Here is a 23,549-nt window from a genome sequence, read left to right as displayed (position 1 = left end):
GCTATCCAAGCATATTTTACCATTAAACCGCAGAAAACTAAATGAATGAATGAGCTAATGAATTACAGTTTGCTATCAAGCTGGGCTCTTTAAGGTGTCTGACTTCCGGGTCGTGTAGCGTAATTGGTTAGTAAGTTAGCTGCTTTCTGTGACTCAATAACATAAATGTTAGACAAAACATTTGGTCAGTAACTTCACTTTACAAATATATATTACTCTTAGTTTGTTGTATGGACTCATCTTGCCTAAATTCACCTTAATTAGCATGTTAGCTTTCTTCTAATTTAGCTAGCAATCGCATTAGCATCAGCGAACTTACCAAGTGTTAGCGTGGTGTTTTTTTGTGTTTAGCTAGTTCGCCCAACAAATGGCTCTGTTGCACATGACCCTGTCATTCACAGGAAATCACAGGTATGGTTCCAGTAAATAATAGCGTTATCTTACTGTTTTTCCATTGAATACATTAACCGCAGGTGAACTTAAACTAGTTCCCGTCTGTTTCCTGCTTTGTACTTCAATAGCTTCGTGTTACGCCTCGGCTGCTGCTTGCCTCTCCGTCATCAGTGTCCCACCCATATGTCATGTGGGCACAGCCAGAAATTTTAACTTTTGGGGCGAGAAGCTCTGTGATGAAGCGACAGACCTGCTGGCTCACACCGAGAGATCACACAGAGGCGAGCGTCTAAACTTTCCTGCTGGCTGAGGATGTTGGTGTGACAGAGAGCAGTTCAGGCTTACCTGCCCACACAGGTGTCGGCTGCTCGTCATCTGCTCAGGGGGGCTGTCACCACCAGGTAGGTCTTACAGGTACGACTAGGCATCGTTCCGGTGCTGCCTAAACATCCCTAAATCCTTGCCTCTCGGGACAGTTGAGATGCAACCTTAACGTTTCTGCGGGACTTCCTTTCGGACTCTGAGATGAACTTAAAGTGGACAGTGAAACGATTGCTTCTTATGTCGTTTTCAGTCTCCCACTTGCTGTTACTTGAGGGTGAGTCAGACCATCTTTCTTATCCTGAATGCTGTAGTGTTATTGTAATAGGTTTTTCTAAACAAACTGTAACTTATATTATTAACAGATTTGACATTGAGCTTTTAAGTATATACATTCTCTTGCATTATTATTGAACAAATCATTTTTCCCTTTTTACACACTTTCATAAATAATCCACTCTCTCTTCCCTGCATCTTGATGTCACACTGTCTAACATCTGACTGTGAAATGATCACAAATAAAATGAAAATGAACAAAAAATATATTTTTTATTTAACACTTCTACATCTACATATGGCTTAAAATGAATTCATATTAGACAACTAACCAACATCTTCGCATTTAGGAGCTCAGAGCCGACTTTCAGTGGCAGAAGGAAGACCACAGAGGTAAATAAAAGAAAGAAATTGATTCTTTGTTATTAATTCCTGTGATTCATCACAGATATATTCACCCATAGGATGACAGTAATGAATGCATTTACACTTTCTGTCTGAAGTGTGTGCAAGAGAAGCAGAGCATGATTGTGTGTGTGCTTGCACTTGTGCGTGTGTGTGTGAGAGGGTTCAGTAAGGAGTAGTTTGGAGTCTGGATTCAAGTGGTGTAAAGTGCACTTAAGTCTCCCCTCTGACTGTTTCTTCCCACTAATGTGCATGTTTGTGTGTGTGCAGAAGGGCTAATGCACTTCGGAGGAAACGGGATCTCCTCGGGGAGGAGGTTTGTACACTACACCTAAGAGAACCAGAGGAGGTCAGGGCACCCACATGCGCACAACACCCTAACCTGCACAAAGCTGTCTTTGTAAAGAATGAGACACACTCACTAACACATACACGTTCTCCCACTCAGTCTGATGCAACTTTTATCTTACAGCAGCAGGTACACGGCACTGTGTCAGCGATGCTGTTAAAGCTTGACACTTATTTAAGGAACTACTCTAAGTGTCTATATTTAATTGTTTTCCAAGACATACAGACCATTGCTGTCGGAGGGTACTCTGTCACGAAGTATTTTGCACAACTACACAGCCAGAGATGCCTCTTCAGGTAAATGGTCATCTCAAAAACATCCACAGAACTTTTTACTAACCGTTGGTCTACGATGAATGAACTTGAGTCGGCTCTTGTCTTTCTCAGAATATTGTGGCTGCCTCAATGGTGGCTGGTGTCAGGAGGGCGGTGTGTGTGACTGTGCTCAGTTCCAGGCACTGGGAGACCGCTGCCAGATCAGTGAGTATCATGCACACACACGCACACTCGCGCGACTATATATCTTGCTTTTTATGCCAGCTCAGATTCATCTCAACCTCACAAGCACCATCCCTTGTATGCACCCAACCAGCTGTTTAGCATAGTTAACAATAGAATGCAGTCACACACTCAGTTATACAAGAGGGAATGCATGTATGAGACTTTCCAATCATTCAACAAACATTAATTACCTGCACACACTCCAGCATTAATTATCAGATTTCCCCAGATATTTGTTGGTACAAATCCGCTACCCCCCCCCCCCCAACTCAAATCAACCCACCCACACACACACAAACACACAAAGACACGGACTTTACTCCCTGGAGAAGCAGATGTAAAGTCACTTGAAGTAAGGTAATAGGGCGAGGGCTGAGTGATGGAGTTTCTGGTTTCTATATTTTGAACAGGCTGCTTATACAGTATATCAGGGGATCTTAGGTCACAGTGACATTTTTCATTTCAGTGAACCAATTCAGTGTTGACACACATATTAGAAACAATACAGCTCCTGTGACTAAAGGACTTGAAATCATGTAAACATATACCATATATTGTGCTTTAAAAAATCAGATCAGTGCAGTTTTAGTTCAGATTTTAAAGAACGACTCAGATGCTGCAAAAGACATGTTCTAAAAATACAAAATAAGATCATCAAACTGTGTTAATTAAAACACTGATGTCCTGTAGTGAAGATGTGTAAAGAACAATTCACTAAATCCACCATTTCAGATTACCGACAGCATGACAAGCCACTTGCTAATAAGATTTGAAGATGTGACTCACTGTCACCGCCCCCCCCCACTCAGATTTTGGGACGTATCTTACTGTGGGCTGCATCTTGGCATAGCCAGGTATGGGGATTTCCTGCAACAAAGAGCTTTTAGAAAAAAATCAGGTATTCATTTCCCACTGATAAGTTAAATGAAACAGAAGATGATGAAAGATATAAAGATGATAAAAAGAGATACTGTGCATGACTTGCCCTCTCAGTTTGTAAAATGTTAATTTCTTCTGACATTAATTTGTGTCACCACATGAAATTGAGCCACTTCATCATTACAAGATTCTTGTCTGGGTGAATTGCCCATTTTTCTTTTCTCTCAGTACCTAACCAGGGCCAGGATAGAGACGGGATCTGCAGGTCGTGGGGACAACACCACTATGAAACATTCGATGGGATCTACTACTATTTCCCTGGAACCTGCTCTTACATTCTGGCCCAGGACTGCCACTCAGCTACACCACAGTACACAGTGTGGGTAAGGCCAGTACTATTCAACCTTTGTGTACACTCAGATCAGCTTCTTACTACATTGCCATGCTTACTTAAACTAAAACAAAAGGCAAGTCACATCAAGGAGCCAAAATCCAGTGATATATGTGGCCACTTATACCAAATGGACTACTTTAAGAAACAGGAGATATACAGTACTGGGGTTATACTGGGTTCCATGCCAATTAACAGTTATTACCAACCTCATATTACTAAACTGTTATTGGCATAAACATTTAGTTAGTTTTAAATGGTCTGTGTCCAGCATCGACCATGTCTCTGTCTACTGAATACATTTGTTGAGTTATACTGAATGTGCTAATCAAGCTAACAAACAATCCTAAGTACAAAAATTAAAGCTAATTTCCTTCAGTATTTAAAATTAGATTAGGTTTTTCCACTAACTGCAAGGTTGGTTGTTCAGTCTTACCCTGGCCGCATGTTGATGTGTCCCTAAGTAAGACAACTCTAAGTTGCTCACAAGTGCTTTGGGTACCTTTGAGTAGTGATATATAAATATACCACTTTTTCAGATTGCGTACCACGACACCAGTTTGTAGCCATTGTTGGCAGCGTCATGACCTGACAGCTGACAGCGTTTTATAGAATGATCCCTTTTCAGATTGTAGCTGATCTTTGACTCTTTCTTTAAATCTATCCTATCATCTGTCTCATCCTCTCAGGTCCACAACAGCAGAGTGTGTGAGGGGAGTGTGTATTCATGTCCAAGAGCACTCAGTCTGTTCTTCCCAAATGAGGATGAGATCCACATCTCTGGATATCGGGTCCATCAAGGAGGTCGCAGGTGTGTGTGTGTGTGTGTGTGTGTTTTGACTACAACGATTATCACTGTAAGAACAGATAGGGTAAAAACAGTCACCACCCCATCCACACACACTGTATACCTTGAATACAGTACTATGATGATTAATTTTCTAATACTGTCACTTTCTTGGTGTGTGCTCTGTCAGGCTAATTCTGCCTCAGACTATAGGTGGTGTGTTTATTGAGCGATTGGCGGACTACTTGCTTGTAAAGAGTGTTTTTGGCTTCTCTTTGGCCTGGGACGGGAGCTCGGGCGTTTACCTGAAGATGAGTGAGGATCACCAGGGAGCCCCATGTGGCCTGTGTGGGAACTTCAATCACATAGCTGGTGATGACCTCACCACTGCTCGTGGTAAGACCGGCTTGACTGGCCCCTCATCCTCTTATCCTCTCTCTCAGCACCCACTCACTGCAATTATTGTTATTATACACTCAACACTGATTCTGGTCAATTATAGTAGCGGTGGGACCTGAGTGGAAGGATAGGGGAGAACTGGTAGTTTGAGTTTGAATGGCTGGAAGAAGCATGGATCTTTCCTCAGATGACCAGTAACATGAACTATGGTTCCCTGCTTGTTTGGGTAGAGAGCCGTCTAATTCAGATTAGCTCAGGGAAAGCTGGTAAATTAACAGTATCAGCTCAGAATGTAAAGCTGTTATGGAGAGTTTTTCACAAACATGCACATTTCCTCTTAATACCCAATTTAAAAAATTAAACCTCTTCCTTCTGTCTTATGTAAATATGTGTGTTTGAAATGTTCTCATTTTCTGGCTTTTATCTGTTCCTACTTCTATTCCTACATATTCTTACATATTCCTCTGCATGTATGCGGGTGTCATCTTTGTGTTTTAGGCATTCGGACAGATGAGCCTGCAGTGTTTGCTAACAGCTGGGCTGTGGACCTGCCTCATGAGAGAGCCTGTCCCTCGGTAGATCTTGACTTTAGTGGCCCCTGCCAGTCCGAGTCTGACATGGATGTAAGAACCACATAAAACATATTTGTAATAGCACTTGCAAAGAGACCATACAATTAATTGTGCTACTTGTGTGAAATGAAGTTAACGGGAGATGTATTACTGCACATCTCTTTTGTTATATTTTGTGCTGTATTTTTACACCACGGTTTGTTTGTGCAGGATGCCATAGAGAAATGCAGTGCACTTCTCTTCTTTCCATTTCTGTCGTGTCATGAAAACATTGACCCGAATCCCTTTGTTGCCAGCTGTGTCTCTGACCTCTGTGTGTAAGTCAAAAAGCTCACATTGATGATTTTACATACTAAGGTGAGATTTCCTGTACAGAGGACAAGAACTTTTTATACTCTTTCCAGTTCTGATGATGAGGAAACATTTTGTCGAGCCTTGGTTGAGTACACCCGAGCCTGTTCACATGTAGGGTATCCAGTAAGAGAGTGGAGAGACAGCTTCCCTTCTTGTAGTAAGTTATCAGTACACTTGCACTTTGTCAGTGTAAACACTGTTGTTAATAATGTTATTTTTGCCTGTGCCATGTGTTTGTATGTAGATGACGGCTGTGAGGAGAGTTTTGTGTATAGAGACTGTATCAGTTGTTGCCCACCCACATGTACATTTGAAAAAGAGTGTCTGGGAACCAACCTGCATTGCCTGGATGGGTGCTACTGTCCTGATGGTATTAAAAAACAAAAAAATGGTTCTTAATTTAAGTTATATTACGCTATATGAACTTAAACATTCTGCTTTCCCAACAGGTCTCATCCTACAGAATGGAACATGTATTGCTGTTTCTCAGTGTCCATGTGTTTATCATGGAACATCATACCTACAAGGACAGGTGCTTCAGGAAGGCTGCAGTGTTTGGTGAGTATAGAAAATGCTGCATAAATGATGTCATAGGTTTTCTGAATAGTATCTTTCCGGTAATGCAGATAAGAGCAAAGCAGTGAAGCGCAAATGTAGTTCAGACAGAATTAATAACCTACTCTCTTCTATTTGTAGGTTTATTATAGTTTTAAATTGGTGAGCCATATAAAAAGTTACCCTTGTGTCATTACCATGACAGGAGAATTTATCTGTAGAGACCAACAGTTTTTTTTATGAGTGGCTGTAAACATTTGTGGGCCTTTTAACATGAGCGTCTAGGGAGAGTGACTCATTTTTTTAATTCAGTGTGCTTTTTATTTTGCTATTCTATTTTAGTGTGTGCATGGGAGGAGTTTGGAACTGCACTGAGAATAACTGCACAGGTGAGGATCCCCTTTAAGACCATTTAGAAATAAAAAAAATTAAAACATCACAACTAAAACAAATCTCTCTTTCTCTCTCTCAGCGGAGTGTTCTGTGGTAGGGGATGTGTTTGTGACAACATTTGACGGTAGGATGTTTCTCCAACCGGGAGCATGTCAGTACGTTTTGGCAAAGAGCCGAAGCAGCAGCAGATTCAGCGTCACACTGCAGTATACCACCTGTGCAGAGGTAACACACACACTCACACACACACACCAATAGTGTCCTTGTCATGTAGATGTAACCGATCCCCACTGTGTGTGTGGGTATCAACAGCAGCAGGTGTGTATTCAGTCAGTCACAGTGGTGTTAGATGAAGATGTGAGCCGTCAGATCACTTTGACACGAGAGGGAGAGGTGATAATTGGTGTCAACCCAGCACCCGCACTGCCCTATGTTGATGGTAGGAATAAAAAAAGATTTTAATGCTTCGTACATAAATACATATTAAAAATAATTCCACTTATCTACAATTTTTTTCCTGGAATTGTAGATGCTGTGGAGGTGCGGAAGCTGACTTCAGTGTTTACACAGCTGAAGGCAGGGATTGGTTTGAAGTTGCATTATGATGGTCGAGGTGGGAGGTTATATCTGCAGCTGGACAGCCAGTGGCGTGGACAGACACTTGGCCTCTGTGGAACGTTTAATGGAAATCTACGAGATGATTTCCTGTGAGCAAGTACTTCCCTCCCACAGATCGATGTTGAGAATCTCACTTTAGCTGACTGTGCCTCTCTGTGTGCAGGTCACCAGCAGGGATGATAGAGGGCACTCCTCAATTACATGCCAATGCTTGGAAGGTGTCGTCTGCTTGTGTTGCTCCAGTTAACCTGCCCATTATAGACCCATGTGAGATGAATCAGCACAATGGTAATAATGTATTATTATGCGTATACTTATATACTTATTCTCTAAAGATACCCTGTTATCACCAACATGGGTGTAAACTGTACTGTGGATTTAAAGCAAGTTTTATAGTGAAAATATATGATACATTGTGTGTGTTTATATGCATGTTCTAGTATTCTACGCAGCCCAGTGTGAGGTGCTGATGGGGAGTGTGTTTGCTCCATGTCATGGTTACATTAGTCCAAACATCTACCAGCAGCAGTGCCGCTATCAGGCCTGTCGCTGTGGGAGCAGCTGTCTGTGCACTGCACTGGCTCATTACACTTACCTCTGTGCAAAACATGGAGTCAACATTAATTTTAGATCACATGTCTCTGAGTGTGGTAAGATCTTTTCTATCCCTAATCATCCATCATACATGTAAAAATGAATCATCTCAGCAGAAAAAATAGACTGTTGTGTATTTGTTGTGTAGGGGTGGTTTGCCTTGGAGGGATGCTGTACCACTCCTGCGTGTCAACTTGTGGCCGGTCCTGTCGTGCTCTGTCTGCAACTGACACATGTGACCCTTATGACTGTGCTGAGGGATGTGGCTGTTCAGAAGGCACATACTATGATGATGTGCGCCAGCGTTGTGTTCAACTGTAAGAGCATCATCATTAATTGATATATTAAATTCATTAATTATAATTAATTAATGTCATGCACTTCTTCGTAGGTCACAGTGCCACTGTTACTCCATGGGTGGTGTGTCGCAGCCAGGGGAGGTGACCTTCAGTGCCTCTGGCCCCTGGTGAGTCACAGCTGGCCTTAACCGTCAGTGAAATCTCACTTTAGCTGCTCTCCTAACTACACACAGTGTAACATAACATTGTCTGATACATTTGAGAAAGCAGTAAAAGCTTGAGTGATTGTCAAATGAGACGTAGAGCACTTAAACTAACCTTGTGTTTGATAACACTATTCTCTTTCCCAAACACTCACCCCTTCTTCTCTCCCTTCCTGTCTCCTCCATCAGCTTGTGCAGAAATGGGAAGATGGAGTGCGTGCCAGAGGAAAAAGGTAACCTCTCTGCACTCCCCCCTCCCTCCAGTTCCTGCTCTTGTTCGTTTCAGCAACAAAGTGGCGTTTCAGGCTATGTCCCTCATGCTGAAATCAAGAGCCTTATGTCTGTAGTTGTAGCTTGTTTCCCATGACTGGCTGTAGCAGTTGATGTTTAGGGCGACCCGGTGACTGGCATTGATTTTCTTGAGTGTGTGTGTCTCTCTGTGTGTGTGTGTGCGTGAACATTGTAGAGCCGGATAGCGTAGAGGTCGGAGAATGTCCAGACGGGAAAGTGTACCACAGCTGCAGTGATCAGAGAGGAGGAGTGGCCTGTGCGCCGACCTGCCGTAACCTGATGTTGAACCTCACCTGCCCAATAAACACACCATGCATACCTGGCTGTGTCTGTCCTCCTGGGTAATACAAAGACCTGCTGCTTCCCAATGTTATGTATTGTTCCTAAACGACCGTGAAATTATTTTTTTTTATCAAAACATACTGTGACTTATTTCAAGGGGCTTTCTACTCCCTGGGCAGCCACTTCTTTTTGTTGGGTTCAAAAAGACTTTCTGCTTGTTGCTGTTCCAAAGGAAGCATGAGATCAGTGTGTCATTGGAGTTAACTTTCCTTTCCCTGTAGACTCAGCACTGCTTGCACCTGCTTGCTCTATGCTATAAAAATATAACTCAAAACTGAAGAAAGTGATATCTTAAAACAGTGAAATGTTAATTATAATGAATTAGCCACTGTGTCACTAAAAAGTCTCTGCAATTAGATTTTCACACTGCTGAGAAACCGGCTGAAACTGGAAACTTAATTACAGAGATACACTCAGAATACCCATGCTGCAATCAATACCCTTTACCAACTGGATGCTGTCTACCACAGTGCTATTTGATTGCTTACAACAGAGTTACTGCACTCACTACTGTGAGTTTTATCTAACAGTTGGATTGTAATTTCTTACATCTAGTAACATATCTGTCTGTATGCCAGAAATATCTTTTAACGTGTCCCAATCTTGTCATTCATATCCACCCACAGCAATGTTAACCATATACTTTGCTACTGAGTAGTGGGTCTTCTTCAGGTTAATAATATGTGCGAGTATTTTAATTGGTAGGATTGTGTGTGAGTAATTGTGTTGAGTAAATGACTTGATTGTGTAATTTATACTCACTTTTTTCTGCAAAGAAATTTTATTATTTATTATTTATTATTGTTACTCAATAATTCTGAGTAACTAATTAAAACAGTGGCTGCTATAAGGCTGTAATTAATGAGCAAAACCACAGTTATGGATTTTTAGTGGTTTTCCTGATCTCTTTACTTATACCTATGTTTTATCTCTAAAGGCTGGTGCTGCACCAAGGGCAGTGTTACTATCCAGAGAACTGTCCCTGTGCCTGGCTGGGTTTGGAATACCTGCCTGGAGAAACTGTTGAAACGCCTTGCTACAAATGGTATAAGCCTTTGCCTGCCTGTTACAAAACATATTCATGGTAACCTGATTGTACAGGTTTGTCTTTGTTCTTCTCATGTGCATTTCTCTGTCCCCTCAGCGTGTGTCACCGTGGTTATTTTAACTGCACCTACTCTCCATGTCCAGCTGTGTGCACTGTCTACAGCGACAGACACTACTACACCTTTGATGGCCTCGAGTACGACTACCACTCTGATTGTCAGGTCTACCTGATAAAAGTGAGTAGATTGTTATTGGATGAATAATGTTGTGCAAGGTTTCAATATAGCCATTAAATCACTTCCTACTACTATATTGTATATTTAGTTTGAGTATTTACATGCAAATCTATTTGTGTCAGAGAGCTTGTTCTAGACAGTGTCAGAGAAGTGTGTGTGGGTGTGATAGATAGCATGCGTTTAGGAGAAAGGAGGAGCATCCTCAACAATTCGTGGCCAATGCTGATTTAGATCTGGGAAAGAAGATCCAAGCTCATTTCTAATCTTGGAACTGAGAGTGGGTTTTAATTAGAGCAGATTAAGGCATGTACTGTATGTGTGTATGGGTGTGTGTGTGTGTGTGTGTGTGTGCGCACGCAGGTGGGTTTGCAACCACTGTAATGCTACCAGACGTTGTGCAAAGCTGTAGCGACACAAAGAGAGCAGTGTTCACTTCAAACCCCAGGGCTCCTGCGCTCCCAGGGATATAGAATTAGAATTAGTAGAACAGACATTCCGATTCAGACCCAACAGACTATCGGCCACCATGCAGAGCTGAAAAGAATGGGGAGGCAGGTCAGAGCTGCGTCCTAATAGCCCAGAGTTGCTTCCTCTTCTTGTCACCTCTCACGTATCGACTGTGTTTCCTGAATTGTTAAAATCAAATTTTGAATCTGCCATAAGGTGTTTAAATGTTACATCCAAATTTTGTGACTTCAGTAAAAAGAGGATTTTAAACAAAGGAAAACGTTGTGGTAGAAAATGTCGCTAAGACATAATTTACTTACCAGGGTAATGTTTTTTTTTTCCTCTCTCACCAGAGTACAGGGGAAACCGAGATATCCATTGTTGCCCAAAACAAAGACTGCTATGAAAGTGGCATTGTGTGCATGAAAATACTGGTCATTCACGTGGGACTTACCAAGATCTACTTCACTGACAACTCTGGCAACCCTGTACACATTATACACAGTCACATTCTTTATATTTCAATTAAGCTTTAAAACTATTACAGTTAAAATCTACAGAATCCTGCCTCTGACAATTTACTGTCTTTGTTCTGCCTTAGAGTCCTTCCACTGTGGTGGGTCGTGGAAGTGAGTTTGAACTGTGGAAAGCCGGATACTACACTGTGGTCCATTTCTTTAATCAGGATCTGACCATCCTCTGGGACCGTAAGACAACTGTGCACATCAGAGCTGGACCTCAGTGGAAGGTCTGTAGAAAAATGATAAATTAAAATATGAAACTATGGAAACATTCCAAAAACTCACAGCATATATGATATTTTTTTTCTTCAGGGTCTTCTCAGTGGGCTGTGCGGAAATTTTGACAGTGTGACAGTAAATGATATGACCACCTCCAGCCACATGGAAGTCAATAATGCACAGACCTTTGGCGATAGCTGGGCTCTGGGACAAGTATGAGTCAGCTCATCTCCTCTCTCCTCCATTGATTTCTCCTTCATCCTGTTTCCTCTGTCTGTCTTTGTCCATCTCCCTCTTGCTCACTCACTCCTCTCTAACTGTTACTCTTGTAGTTTATGTGCTTGACTCCCTTGAGTCCACTGTGATATTTAAGAGTAATCAGACACTCGATCATCTTTGATGTTTGTGTGTGTCTGTGTGTGTGTGTGTTACTGTGTGTCTGTGTGTCTGTCTGTTTTAGTGTGAAAGTGACTATCTAGTTCAGCGACCGTGTGAAGGAGACTTGGGGAGACAGCCATACGCCAAGAGGGAGTGTGCTCTTCTCTACAGCGATGTCTTTGCACCCTGTCACAATGTGGTGAGTGCCATTGAACTGATGCTTACACACACAAACACACACACACAAAGATGAATTCAGCTGTAGAAAGGTTATCTTGCTTGCAACAGGGGAGTAGGGGTACAGATGGGGTTATGGGAACAACCCTTAACTGATCCCAGCAAATACACTGCTTCTCACAGATAAACACAAAATACCACAGCAGGCTACACAACACACCTTACTTGTGTTATAGCTACCTATGACCAGTAGATGGAGCCATGTTTATATTTACAGCAACATGGACTGCCATAAAAAGTGGAGCATGTTGCTCACCTAGTGATATTTCATATTCACCTAATTATATGGAAATAAGAAATTCAGCTATATATATATATGTCCACGTAAAAACCAATTCTTGCTTCATTTCTTTCTCTTTTTCTCCCTTGCTCATAAAAAACATAGTTTAAAGCGGTTTAAATAGGTAGAGTAAACATGTCTATAGTATTACAGGGTCAAAAACATGGCCTTGTTTTTTGTCAATCTAAATGGGCAGCTGTACTGATCCTGCTCTTTTCAAGACGGGCTCCTTGTTTGTATGGATCAATAAAGAAAAGCTTTTCCACACAACCAAGTAGATTCAAAGGGCTTCAATCTATAAAGGTATATACAGGGCATTTGCAATTCTCGCTTTCAGACAATTTAAAAGCAATTTTGAGAGAATAAGGTTTAAAAAAGGCCATTGAAGATAGTCTGATGTCGCTAATAAAAGAAATCAGATCCACTTCTAAAGCTAACCTCTGAACAACCCTCTAGCAAATTATTTCAGACTCTTGAGTGTTATCACTCTGCACTGTAAAGACAGTAGAACATTAAACATCAAAGTCTTTCCTCAAACTCAAAGGATTCCCTTAACAAGTATAATTTTGGAGATGCCTCATATTTATAACAATAAAATGTTGCTGTTACTAAGTGACATGTGGGTTAAATGACTGATCTAAAGTGTGAGGTTCATGAAATGGAGATGCAGTTAATCTCGCCTTTGGACAGGCCAACTCATTGCTGATGTGTTTTGTCTGTGTGTCATAGAGCTCATTTGATACCGTGTGCTCCGGAGGTTGACCCACATTCCTTTGTTCTGATATCTCATCACTCTTCTTTTCTGAATTATTAAAAACTACTCACCCCCTAAAAAATACCTCCCCCAGTTTCCCCCTGCAGGATTTGACCTCCTTCACTTTATGATGTGTGTGTGTGTGGGTGTTTTGTGTGTCCATCAATACATGTTGTACATTCCCTCCAGGTCGACGTGGCCTGGTTCTATAGAAACTGCTTGACAGACACTTGCAACTGTAACCGTGGGGGAGACTGTGAGTGTCTCTGTACGTCCATCGCTGCCTATGCACACAAATGCTGTCAACAGGGGGTTACAATACACTGGAGGTCACCCTCTGTTTGCCGTGAGTTATCACACAGAGGCACAAATATAGAATGCTTTTGGTTCAGTGATGCCACAAATCATCAAAATGATTTTTTATCTTTGTCTATTGCTTTTTTTCAGCCTATGATTGTGAATACTTTAATCAAGGTACGTATGAGTGATTTGGGAATTACAAAATCTTATTGCAGTTGACTGCCAGCCTGTCATAACACTCCTCACTGTCATAACACTCCCTCACTCTCTTACATCCCACAGAGCTAGGTGATGGCCCATTTTCCCTGGTGAGTGCTGTCTATAATGACACTATGTTCGGAGTCAATCGCACCAGTGGTTCAGTGTTTCCTCTGGTGAGAGAGAGACCAGGACAGTTGCCAGCCCCAGGCCTACTGTTCAACTTCATGGTCACAACAGGCCTGCAGAAGGACAAGACATCACGTAAACTATTGATGTTTACAGATTTATTAGCTGCCACTATTTGCTTTATTGGGTAAATAAATCAGAATGTGCTCGTTTTCCTCAGGTGTCCCTGTAGTGTCACTGGAGTCTGCAGAGAGACCAAACTATTTCCTTGTTGTGTCGGGTCGCAGCCGTCTTCAACTGGAGCACTGGAGTCGTGGTGCAGAATTTAGCCGCAGAGCAACCTTTATCCAGCACCAGGGGCTGTTTCTGCCAGGTCACTCCTCATTTGAGCTCATTGGCCAACCTGGAATATTTGTGACACTGACACGCACTGCTGCACGAGCCCAGAGATATGACACCTCGGAGGCATTCAAAGCCAGCAGCAGCTTCACACTGGAGGGTCAGAATCACAAGCATGCACACAGCACACATTTAGGGGCCTCAGATAATTGATTGGGTTGTTTTAATAAATGTTCTATAGAAACTGCAATTGAATACATAAAAGGACTTTGGAGACAATTGACATTGAATCTAAATCAATCACGTTAGAATGCATAAGCAGATCCCTCTTAATTACAAAAAATTGCAAGTCTTGCAAAAATTTACAATACAGCTATTTCATAAATTTACTGAAAACCTTTAAATGTAGATAAAAAACAGAACTTGTTACTGAGAATAGAAGGGGCATAGACCAAATGTTTTTGGGAGCACTTACAAAACATACCATCTTTTAACAACACAACTGTTACAATAACTAATCGTTTCTTCTCCCCCTTGCAGAGAGCACATTTGTTATACCATACCGTATGATGTGTGAGTGGCGCTACCAGGCCTGTGCCAGCCCCTGTGTACACACATGCAGTGACCCAGATGCCACACGCTGCCAGTTCCTGCCTCCGTAAGAGGCTTGGCTCTTTAATAGCATTCATTTTTCAACCAGCATAATCTATGCTCAACTCGAGCACTAAAGTAGTCTCTGTATGTTACAGTGTGGAGGGCTGCTTTCCACGTTGTCCTAAAAACATGGTGCTTGATGAAGTCACCAGAAGATGTGTCTACACAGAGGATTGTGAGTACAGCAAGCTTCTAAATAATATACAATTTTCCAAAATATGTGCTGATGATATGACTCCATTCCTCCAGGTGTGTTACTTCCCCCAACTCCAACACCCTTTGCTTATGTGACAAGGTCCAACAGAACTACTACAGCACCACCAACTACTACAACAACCACCACCACCACTACAACTACTACTACCACCACCACCACAAGGCCAACAACAACAACAACCACCACAACCACTACCACCTCCACTACCACAACTAGAGCAACAACTACATCCACCACTGTCAGACCAACAACAACCACGGCCACCACTACTTCTCCCACTCCTCCCACCACAACTTTAGCCACTGAGCGTGTCACCACTTTACTCACTCCATCCACATCTCCTCCCACCACTGTTGTTACGACCACTCTCACTCCCACGACCCCGCCGGAGACGACCACTCTCAGCACAACTGAAATGACCCCACCTCAAACCACAGTGACTACAATGGTTACTCCAGCACCACCCTCCACTGTACCCACTGAGGTCACCACAGCCCCGTCCACCTCTTCTCCTCCGCCCCCTACAACTCTTGCTTCCACCACTATACCCTCCACTCCTACCTCCACCACATTTACCACTCCCGCACCAACACCCCCAGGAACTTCCACCCCACCTTCTTTAACATCTGCCACCACACTGCTACCGACCACCACAGTCTTCACAACTGCCCCCACGTCCACCACTGTGCCCGAACCCACGACCACTCCTCAACCTACGCCAGCAGATACATCCATCTCCACAGAGACCCCCACCCCAACTGAAACCACAGTCGCTATGACAACCACAGTGCATCTTCCTACGACCATCGAACCAACTACTGAGCCTGTGACTACAGAAATAGTCACAAGCCCTGACACCTCTCCTATGACAGCGGAAGCATCAACCACACAACCTTTCCTTTTGCCCACAACTCCTTGTACGGTAAGTGTTGCTGATGTATGATGATGCACATACATGAATTAATTTACTTAGACTTACCAGATGAAATTCACAATATGTGTACATATTGATGCATAACCTGCATATTTTTCTGTCCACAGCCCCCGTACTCCTACCGTATTGATGAGTGTGCTGAGCTGATCTGTTTCAATGGCGAGCTGCTGCTTCACAATTCATCCCTCCACTGTCGCTACAACACCACAGCACCCCAGTGCAGTCTACTGGGCCTGCCCATCCTCATCAATACAGACCCCTGCTGTCCACTGTGGCAGTGTCCATGTAAGTTTCATTATATGAGTTAAAATGAGACCAATTGACTCATTTGCTTTGACAATCTGTGCTTGTTCCTGCCAGGTCGCTGCACGGTGATGTCAGACCTGCGTGTCATCACATTTGATGGCAATAATGTGGCCTTGTATGACAATGGTTCCTACATCTTGGTTAACCTTCCCAGAGAGACTATTATAGGCACAGTGGAAAAATGCCCAACCAGTCAGGTAACAAAGTAAAAATGTCATCATTGCATAAAATACAATGATAGTTGTTTTCAAAAAAGTGTTTTGTTTCCTTTGTAGAGTGTAAACTCCATCAGACGAACTGTGAGTAGTCTCTTTTACTCACTATCATTCCCTATAGATGTATTTGTATTCATTCATTCAGTAAATATAATATTGTACCATTACAGTCTCTAATGTCTGTTCCCTACAGAGCCCAACAGGTACAACATCTGGTCTTTGTTTTAAGAAGCTGAACATCACAACCTCCTCCTACAGGATAATTATCAACCGACTAGATCGCAAGGTGACCATCTTTTCCTGCTGTAATGTACAACCAAATATTTAACTGTTCCCGCATAAATAATCTATTTTTTTGTGTGTCTCTAGGTGACAGTAAACTACAGACCTGCGAGACTTCCCTTCTCACGTCACGCTCTTTATGTGGAAGACACAGGCAGCATGTACCAGATCCACACACCTGGTGGGGTCAGCATACAGTGGTATCACAGCACGGGCATCATGGTGCTGCAATACATTGCTCCCTATAATGCATCTGTGCCCACTCGAGGCCTGTGTGGTGAGTCCACATACACACATTGTCTCTGACTACATCAGCACCAGCCTCATTTATCTGAGTTCCATCCTTCAGCAAGGCTTAATGTCTAAACTGCAGGATCCATTTGACTTAAGTCATTATGGGATATGACAATTTGAGAGCCATTTGGTTTAATTAGGCAGTTTGACACAGACATTATCTTATTGTAACTCTTATGTCACTCACTTTCTCTGCACCGGTACAACTTACATACACGTCGGCACACAAAGAAAACTGTCTGTTCACTTTGCTAGGTTGTTGTGATGGGAACCCAGAAGATGACCTGAAGCTGCCCAATGGCACAGTGGTCAGAGAGGTGGGAGACATGGTGCTCTTCCTGCAGGCATGGAGAGTCCACACTACGGATGACACTGAGCACACACGCAGGGTCGGGGACAACTGCACCACGGGGGACTGTTCCACATGTATCTCTATGCTCCGCCAAAGAGCCTTCACGCCATGCCACACCAAAGTATAGTAGTAATAAATAATAACTAGTAGTATTCATAAAGAATTGCATAAGCTTGGGGCAAAAATTCCAAATCTGGCAAAGTTTATTCAATGATTCCTTTTCAGGTGCCTCCAGAGCAGTTCTGCGACATCATGTGGGCGGGAGACTTGCATTACAAAGATCACCAGTGTGACTTTCTGGCAGCCTATGTGGCTGTCTGCTACACTCATCAAGTGTGCATCAGCTGGAGACGACACAACTTCTGCCGTAAGGCAAAAATACACGCAGATGTACTCGTTTGTGTTTCTCGTTTGCTCATGCGTTACAAATTGGTTGTCATCTTGCAGCATTGCGGTGTCCCCCTGGTAAGGAGTATCAGGCCTGTGTCAGCACCTGTACCAGCCGCACCTGTCTTAACAGAGAGTACTATGAGGAGACCACCTGCTCCTTCATCAGAGAGGAGTGTGTGTGCCGCAGCGGGACCATCCTGCACCGTGCTGACTCTCCTTTCTGTGTAACTGAGGATCGCTGCGGTGAGTAAAAAGAGTAATTATACTGCATGGCTGTGTGGGGAACACTGTACTGTCCAAGTGTCTGCATAAGTTTTTCAGTGCTGGGTTAAATTACTTATTGTCAGAAATAGCTGTATCACAAGTGTACATACTTCTGATTCTGGTGATTCCAGTGTGCACCGATAATGAGGGTAACCCCCGAGCCCCAGGCGAGGTGTGGAATGGCTCTGCTCGGAGTTGCTGTCTTTACAAGTGTATGGAGAATGGCTCTGTGGTGGCTGTCGAACCAGACTGCAACTCTGTCCCTATGCCACTGTGTGAGAGAGAGGGCGAGTATGTGCTCGATGTGGTGGAAGAAGGAGCCTGCTGCCCAAAAAAAATCTGTGGTGAGTTTAAAAAAAAAAGTCTGGAAAGCAAATTATTTCCTAATTCCTAATATGAATGTGTGGAGGCTACATTTAAGAGATAGTGTTTAATATAATCTAATTATAGGAATAAATTAAAATCATTACAATTCTTTGTCCTTTTTGGTCCTTGTCAGAGTGCAACATGACCATCTGTGACAGTGAAGTTCCATCTTGTGACAATGGGGACCGACTAGTAATCGGTTACAGTACTATGTCCTGCTGTCCAGAGTACCGTTGTGGTAAGGCTTTCTGCAGTTGTCTGACATTTTGTAAACATGACATTGTGTTGAACTTTTATTTTGACTAAACGGTCTTCCTCAGAGTGTGACCCCATGGCATGCCCACCGGTCTCTTCTCCTGACTGCAGGGAAGATCAGTTCCTCGTTGAGGTCAGAGGGCAAAAATCCTGCTGCTACTCTTACCTCTGTGGTAAGTTTTAATTGTTGTTCACAGGTCTCAGACCATATCTGCTAAAGCTCCTTCTTGCACACTTCCTTCATTGAATTTGTTTTGCAGTGTGTGAGTCATGTATTGACCCCATTCCAACTTGCTCACATGGAGAAATTCTGGCTGTGGATCTGAACACAACCCACAGCTGCTGTCCACAGTACTATTGTGGTAAGTGTGTGCATGTCTGCATGTGTGTGTTTGTATTTTTTGTCTTCAAAGTCATAGTTACACATTCCAATGTATTGCAGTGTGTGATGTCAATCTGTGCCCTGAATCATCTGTAAGCTGTGCACCTGGTCTCACTTTGGTTCAGACTGCTGTTCCTGGGCATTGCTGCCCCCAGCACCACTGTGGTACATTCTCAAAAATCATTGACACACACACATGCTGTTTGTTACTGTGTCAAATCACTGCTCTGTTGATGATTGCAATTATGTTAAATGTTGTTATCCATGCATTTAAACTCTCCTATCTCTGTCTTTAACTTAACTGTTTGCGTCACACCCAGAATGCCAATGTGAGGACAGCTCTCTCCCCATCTGTCAGGTGGTAAGTCAGCAAAAAGCTGCATCAGAAGTCACTGTCTAATCAGGTTTTTGCAGGAAGGAAAGAAAAAGTGAGAAAATTCAAAGTCAGCACTTTGTTTTCTCTCAGGGGGAGGTGCTTGTTGAAGTTCCTGACAGCAGCACCGGCTGTGGCTGTCCTCAGCATACATGCCGTATGTGTATTTAATGAATAAATTCTCCTGATTATAAACTCTTGTTTCACTTACTGTATAATAACGTATTCCATGTTGATGTGTGAATATGTGTAGAGAAGGCAGAAGTTTGTCTTTTCCAAGGGGTGACAGTGCTGGGCCCAGGCCAGTCTCTGGTTCAGTACTTTGAGGCGGAACTGTGTTACACTGTCCACTGCCTGCACCATATAGATCCAGACTCTGGCTTCTATGCCATGGAAATTACCTCTGTCAACTGCTCCCAAAAATGTAGCTCAGTACGTCTCCAACACATACAATCAGTTTCATCTCCACAGGACACACTGACACCAATTCTCATCCCTTTTTTATTCCTTTCCTGCACTCTGTTTAGCATCAGGTGTATGTACCATCCATAGACCCTCAGGTGTGCTGCGGCTCCTGTAAAAACATCTCCTGTACTTTCACAAATGATAACGGGACAACAGAGCTTTTCACTGTAAGACCAAACATTTCCAAGTTTGCCTGTCGCTCTCTTTTTTAAGTGCAGCTAATTCTGATAATGTGTGCAGGCAGGGAGTTCCTGGGTGGAGAACTGCACACGTTTCGACTGTATGGAAACAGCAGTGGGAGCAGTGATACTTGCCTCTGGAGTGGTTTGCCCACCTTTCAATGATACAGAATGTATTCAGGTCAGGACCTCTGGAGGCACTGTGAATACATTTTAGTTTCATTTATGTAATCAATTCAGTCTTTTGACTTTTTTTGTTTACCAATGCTTAAACTGTGTTTCCTATTAGCTCTTATCTCACTCTTTTCTTTCAGAATGGTGGTGTTGTTCAGCGATATGTGGATGGATGCTGTAAGACATGTGAGTCTCCATATTTATTCTGGGCTTCTGGTAATGCTTTGAGCACTCATAATAGACGGGTGAGCGCCTTGTTGCCTGGCAGTGGATGGGCTTATTGGCTGAATGGTTGGGTGTATGGCCTTTTGTAGCGGGTGGAGATGAAGCCTGTTGGCCTATGACTACATTTCAAAAATCCCTGGCTTTCCAAGGTGTCCCCCAAAAGCTTCTCTTGACATATCCATGAGCCAGCGCAGCTCAGACAGCAGTACTATTTAGTTAAGGGAACTAAATAATAAAACATGAACTACTTAACTTTTAATGGTGATTACATAACTTCCTGAGCTTGTACTTAAAAGGTAGTGTTGAGCAATATGACTTTTCTGACTTGTGTGGCCTGAACCCTTAATAAACATACCGTGGTGACATTTTCTCTCTCTTTGGATTCAGCACTGCATCCTTGCCCGCTTGCCTGCTTTAGCAGTGTCCTTGCAGTTTGGCCAATCAAGGTGCTCCATGGTGAGCATTTATAGTACATAAAATGACTGCGTTCCTTGGCTGGCTGTTCTTGAACAACCCAAAAAAGAAGTGAAATCCATGTGCATGCCAGCTGCACTGATCCACCCTTTCTGTGTTTTGTGTGTGTGTCACATTGAAGTTTGTTTTCTAAACAAATCATAACCTTGTGTTCTCCTGACGTTCTTTGAACCGGACGGCTGTGGTCCTGACGATGCTCCCAGGTTCTGGAGTGGGTGTTTTACCATTTACCGTTAATCCTGTAACACCCACTGGTAGTACTAACTGTGACACAGGTACCGCCACCTTGCATTATTCCCACCTACAATGATTCTTTGGCATCCTGACTCTCAATGACTCATTCACTTGCATTTTTAAGCTGTGTGTGAATGTGTACAGTGTTTGTATGTGTATATTTTTGTGCGAGTTTTTGCACTCCTTTTGGATGAAAGACATTTAATGTTAGTGTGTTACACAGTCATCCATTAAAAAGTGGCACAGTTCAAGTACTCTTTTCATATGTTCCTGTCTGCACAGAATGTAGCTCTCTTTGATTTGTTTAAAAGTAAGGTTAAGTTTAGGTCAGTAGCCACTCAGTGGATCTCTGCTGGGAGACCTCTGCCCCCTCCTCATCACCCAAAGCAAGCTCCCACTGCTGGGCAACAAAGAGCCCTGCTCAATAGGAATTTCAGAATGTGTGTGTTTGTGTGTGGTGGTGGTGGGGTTGTTGTTTAAACTTCATATACTGTATTCTGCTCTTAAAATCAATGTGTATGTGTAACACTGTAATACAGTGTATGCATTGTGTTTTTTTGCTGACATTTCTGTGAAGGTAAAGAGGATGGCAAGACATGTAAGCGTGTGGCCATACGCACAACCATTCGAAAAGATGACTGCAGGAGCAATGCACCGGTGAGGGGGAAAAAATTAGCATGTGTTTATTATGTAGTTTTAAAGTTACCCTTACATGTTATTAAAACACTCTTCCTCTTCCTCATACAGGTTACTGTGTATTCTTGTGATGGCAAATGTCCATCAGCCACCATATTCAACTTCAACATCAACAGCCATGCCAGATTCTGTAAGTGCTGTCGTGAGAGCGGGTTACAGACGCGTTCTGTCACACTCTACTGCTCTCGCAACTCCACAGTCGTGGAATACAACTTCCAAGAGCCTCTGGACTGCTCATGCCAGTGGAACTAAAACAGGGTCCAGGTAGAAATATGAATGAGAAAGGAAGAGAATGTATAAATAAATAAAAGGGAACTGTGAGAGGGGAGAGTATTTGAAATGTTGTACTAATGGACCAGCATAAAAACCAGCCATTTATGTCATCCTAGTACACTTTACAACACTGACCTTGAGTCATAGTTGTGACTAAAGGATATTGAAAAATGAGATACTGATGTAAGTGAAGTAGTTTCATGTGCACTTTAGTCTTAAGACCTGCTGTGCCAACCCAGTCAGCTTTTCTAGCGCTACGAGCTACAATTAGCCTTTGATTCTACTGTATATTAACAGATCACGTTGCATTTTATATAGCTGTTGTGTTCAAACACTGTATATGCATTTTTTGTCTTAGGAGGTAAACCTTTGTTTCTTTAGACAACTTAAAAGTGCTTTCTAAAATGTGATTTTTTTTTGCCCTCTTTGTAGTTTTTTGAAGTAAAGTAGTTTGATAAAAAAATAAGTGTCAGTGTCTAAATAACTGGCTGTGTCCCCAAAACACCCTTCTACTCTCTCTTTCTCACACCCTTATTGCACACATCCTCTTCCTGATTCAGCATCGGCAGTGCTGACACATATTTATGTTTCACCTATGAGAGGTTATTGCTGAGTGGGAGTCACCCATCACAACAGAACCCCTTAGTGGACTCAGCTTTTTGTCCATCAATCATTTCTCCCTTTCACATTCCTGTCATTCCGCACGGGCCAGCGCTTCCTCCACACCCTGTTTCTGATTCTCAGCCAAACCATTCTCACCACTGCTATGTTATGAACAATCTGCAGCACATGCTTATTTTTAGAGGGTAAATGAAGTCATGAAAATGAAATCCGTGGACCTCTCTGTGGTTTAGGTGGACACAGAAGCTTTTGGCTTTTCTCACTGAGCACATCTTAGTTGTACGTAAAATCCCACCACCACATCTCTTATCCCTGCACTATGCCCCACGTCCCCACCTCTCTTCAACTTGGGAGCCCAGCACTGGAGTGGCCATGTGCCTGTGGTTGTCATGGTGAACTGCTCTTATCCAAACAAAGAGGCAGAACAAATTGGGCCGAAATAATTCATGCACAGTCTCTCTCCCTTTCTCTCTCTCTCTCTCTCTCTCCTCCCATTCACACAGGAAGACTGCCTGCTCCTTAAGACTTGCTTCTTGAGAGGAAATAGCCATTAAAGGTTGACTTTGAGTTCGCGCTAAATTCAAAGTCAAAGCTCAGTGAAGTAAAAACTCAGCATTTAAGGCTGCTAGGTTGCTGCAGTTCCCTTTGAAAAGCTTTAAAGTAAAATACTTTTAAACAGTTAGAAAATTGTTGACAGTCACAACCTCAAAGTGACTCAAATAGCGAGGGACTTTCCACAACTGATGTTTACGCACAGCTGTTTTGGGCTTTCCTACAAGCTTGTGAATGAGGGAACAGCTAGGATCTGCCGTAGAAAGTGACTTGTGTAACCATGTGGAACAGTGACTGCTATGGTGTGTTTCATGAGATGGATTGACATTTCCAATGGGTGGAACAACGCGGCTGTGGTTCTTTGCC

At 42.8% G+C, this 23,549-nt stretch overlaps 1 protein-coding gene across 1 annotated transcript; it reads left to right on the top strand.

Moving 5' to 3' along the window:
• Positions 1–918: 918 nt before the first annotated feature.
• On the top strand, positions 919–21,989 carry otogl (otogelin-like). Its single transcript, XM_028431400.1, has 60 exons — positions 919–991; positions 1,341–1,383; positions 1,666–1,711; positions 1,962–2,040; positions 2,131–2,223; positions 3,352–3,506; positions 4,204–4,325; positions 4,492–4,697; positions 5,199–5,323; positions 5,483–5,589; positions 5,677–5,783; positions 5,871–5,996; positions 6,076–6,184; positions 6,524–6,570; positions 6,654–6,799; positions 6,887–7,013; positions 7,104–7,281; positions 7,356–7,480; positions 7,633–7,842; positions 7,935–8,103; positions 8,178–8,252; positions 8,478–8,521; positions 8,755–8,920; positions 9,859–9,966; positions 10,066–10,204; positions 11,005–11,139; positions 11,253–11,399; positions 11,485–11,604; positions 11,852–11,968; positions 13,230–13,386; positions 13,488–13,514; positions 13,623–13,802; positions 13,888–14,166; positions 14,547–14,664; positions 14,756–14,835; positions 14,910–15,008; positions 15,096–15,357; positions 15,451–15,799; positions 15,919–16,096; positions 16,172–16,314; positions 16,393–16,416; positions 16,526–16,618; positions 16,702–16,891; positions 17,164–17,381; positions 17,486–17,627; positions 17,708–17,893; positions 18,046–18,258; positions 18,414–18,518; positions 18,601–18,708; positions 18,796–18,897; positions 18,978–19,082; positions 19,238–19,278; positions 19,384–19,447; positions 19,544–19,722; positions 19,818–19,922; positions 19,996–20,115; positions 20,249–20,294; positions 21,011–21,082; positions 21,619–21,698; positions 21,789–21,989. The coding sequence occupies exons 1-60, from the start codon at positions 919–921 to the stop codon at positions 21,987–21,989; spliced, it is 7,710 nt and encodes a 2,569-aa protein (XP_028287201.1).
• Positions 21,990–23,549: the final 1,560 nt, after the last annotated feature.

Source organism: Parambassis ranga, chromosome 19, assembly GCF_900634625.1.
Source record: "Parambassis ranga chromosome 19, fParRan2.1, whole genome shotgun sequence".
Lineage (NCBI taxonomy): Eukaryota > Metazoa > Chordata > Actinopteri > Ambassidae > Parambassis > Parambassis ranga.
The sequence above is the reverse complement of the archived record's forward strand: the minus strand, read 5'-3'. Positions and strand labels throughout refer to the sequence as shown.

Bases quoted from the DNA above. Each gene is read 5' to 3' on its own strand.
- otogl (XM_028431400.1), top strand. From the start codon at position 919: ATGAACTTAAAGTGGACAGTGAAACGATTGCTTCTTATGTCGTTTTCA. The intron at 8,104-8,177 runs GTAAGAGCATCA...ACTTCTTCGTAG, and splicing joins CGCCAGCGTTGTGTTCAACT to GTCACAGTGCCACTGTTACT. The intron at 9,967-10,065 runs GTATAAGCCTTT...CTGTCCCCTCAG, and splicing joins GAAACGCCTTGCTACAAATG to CGTGTGTCACCGTGGTTATT.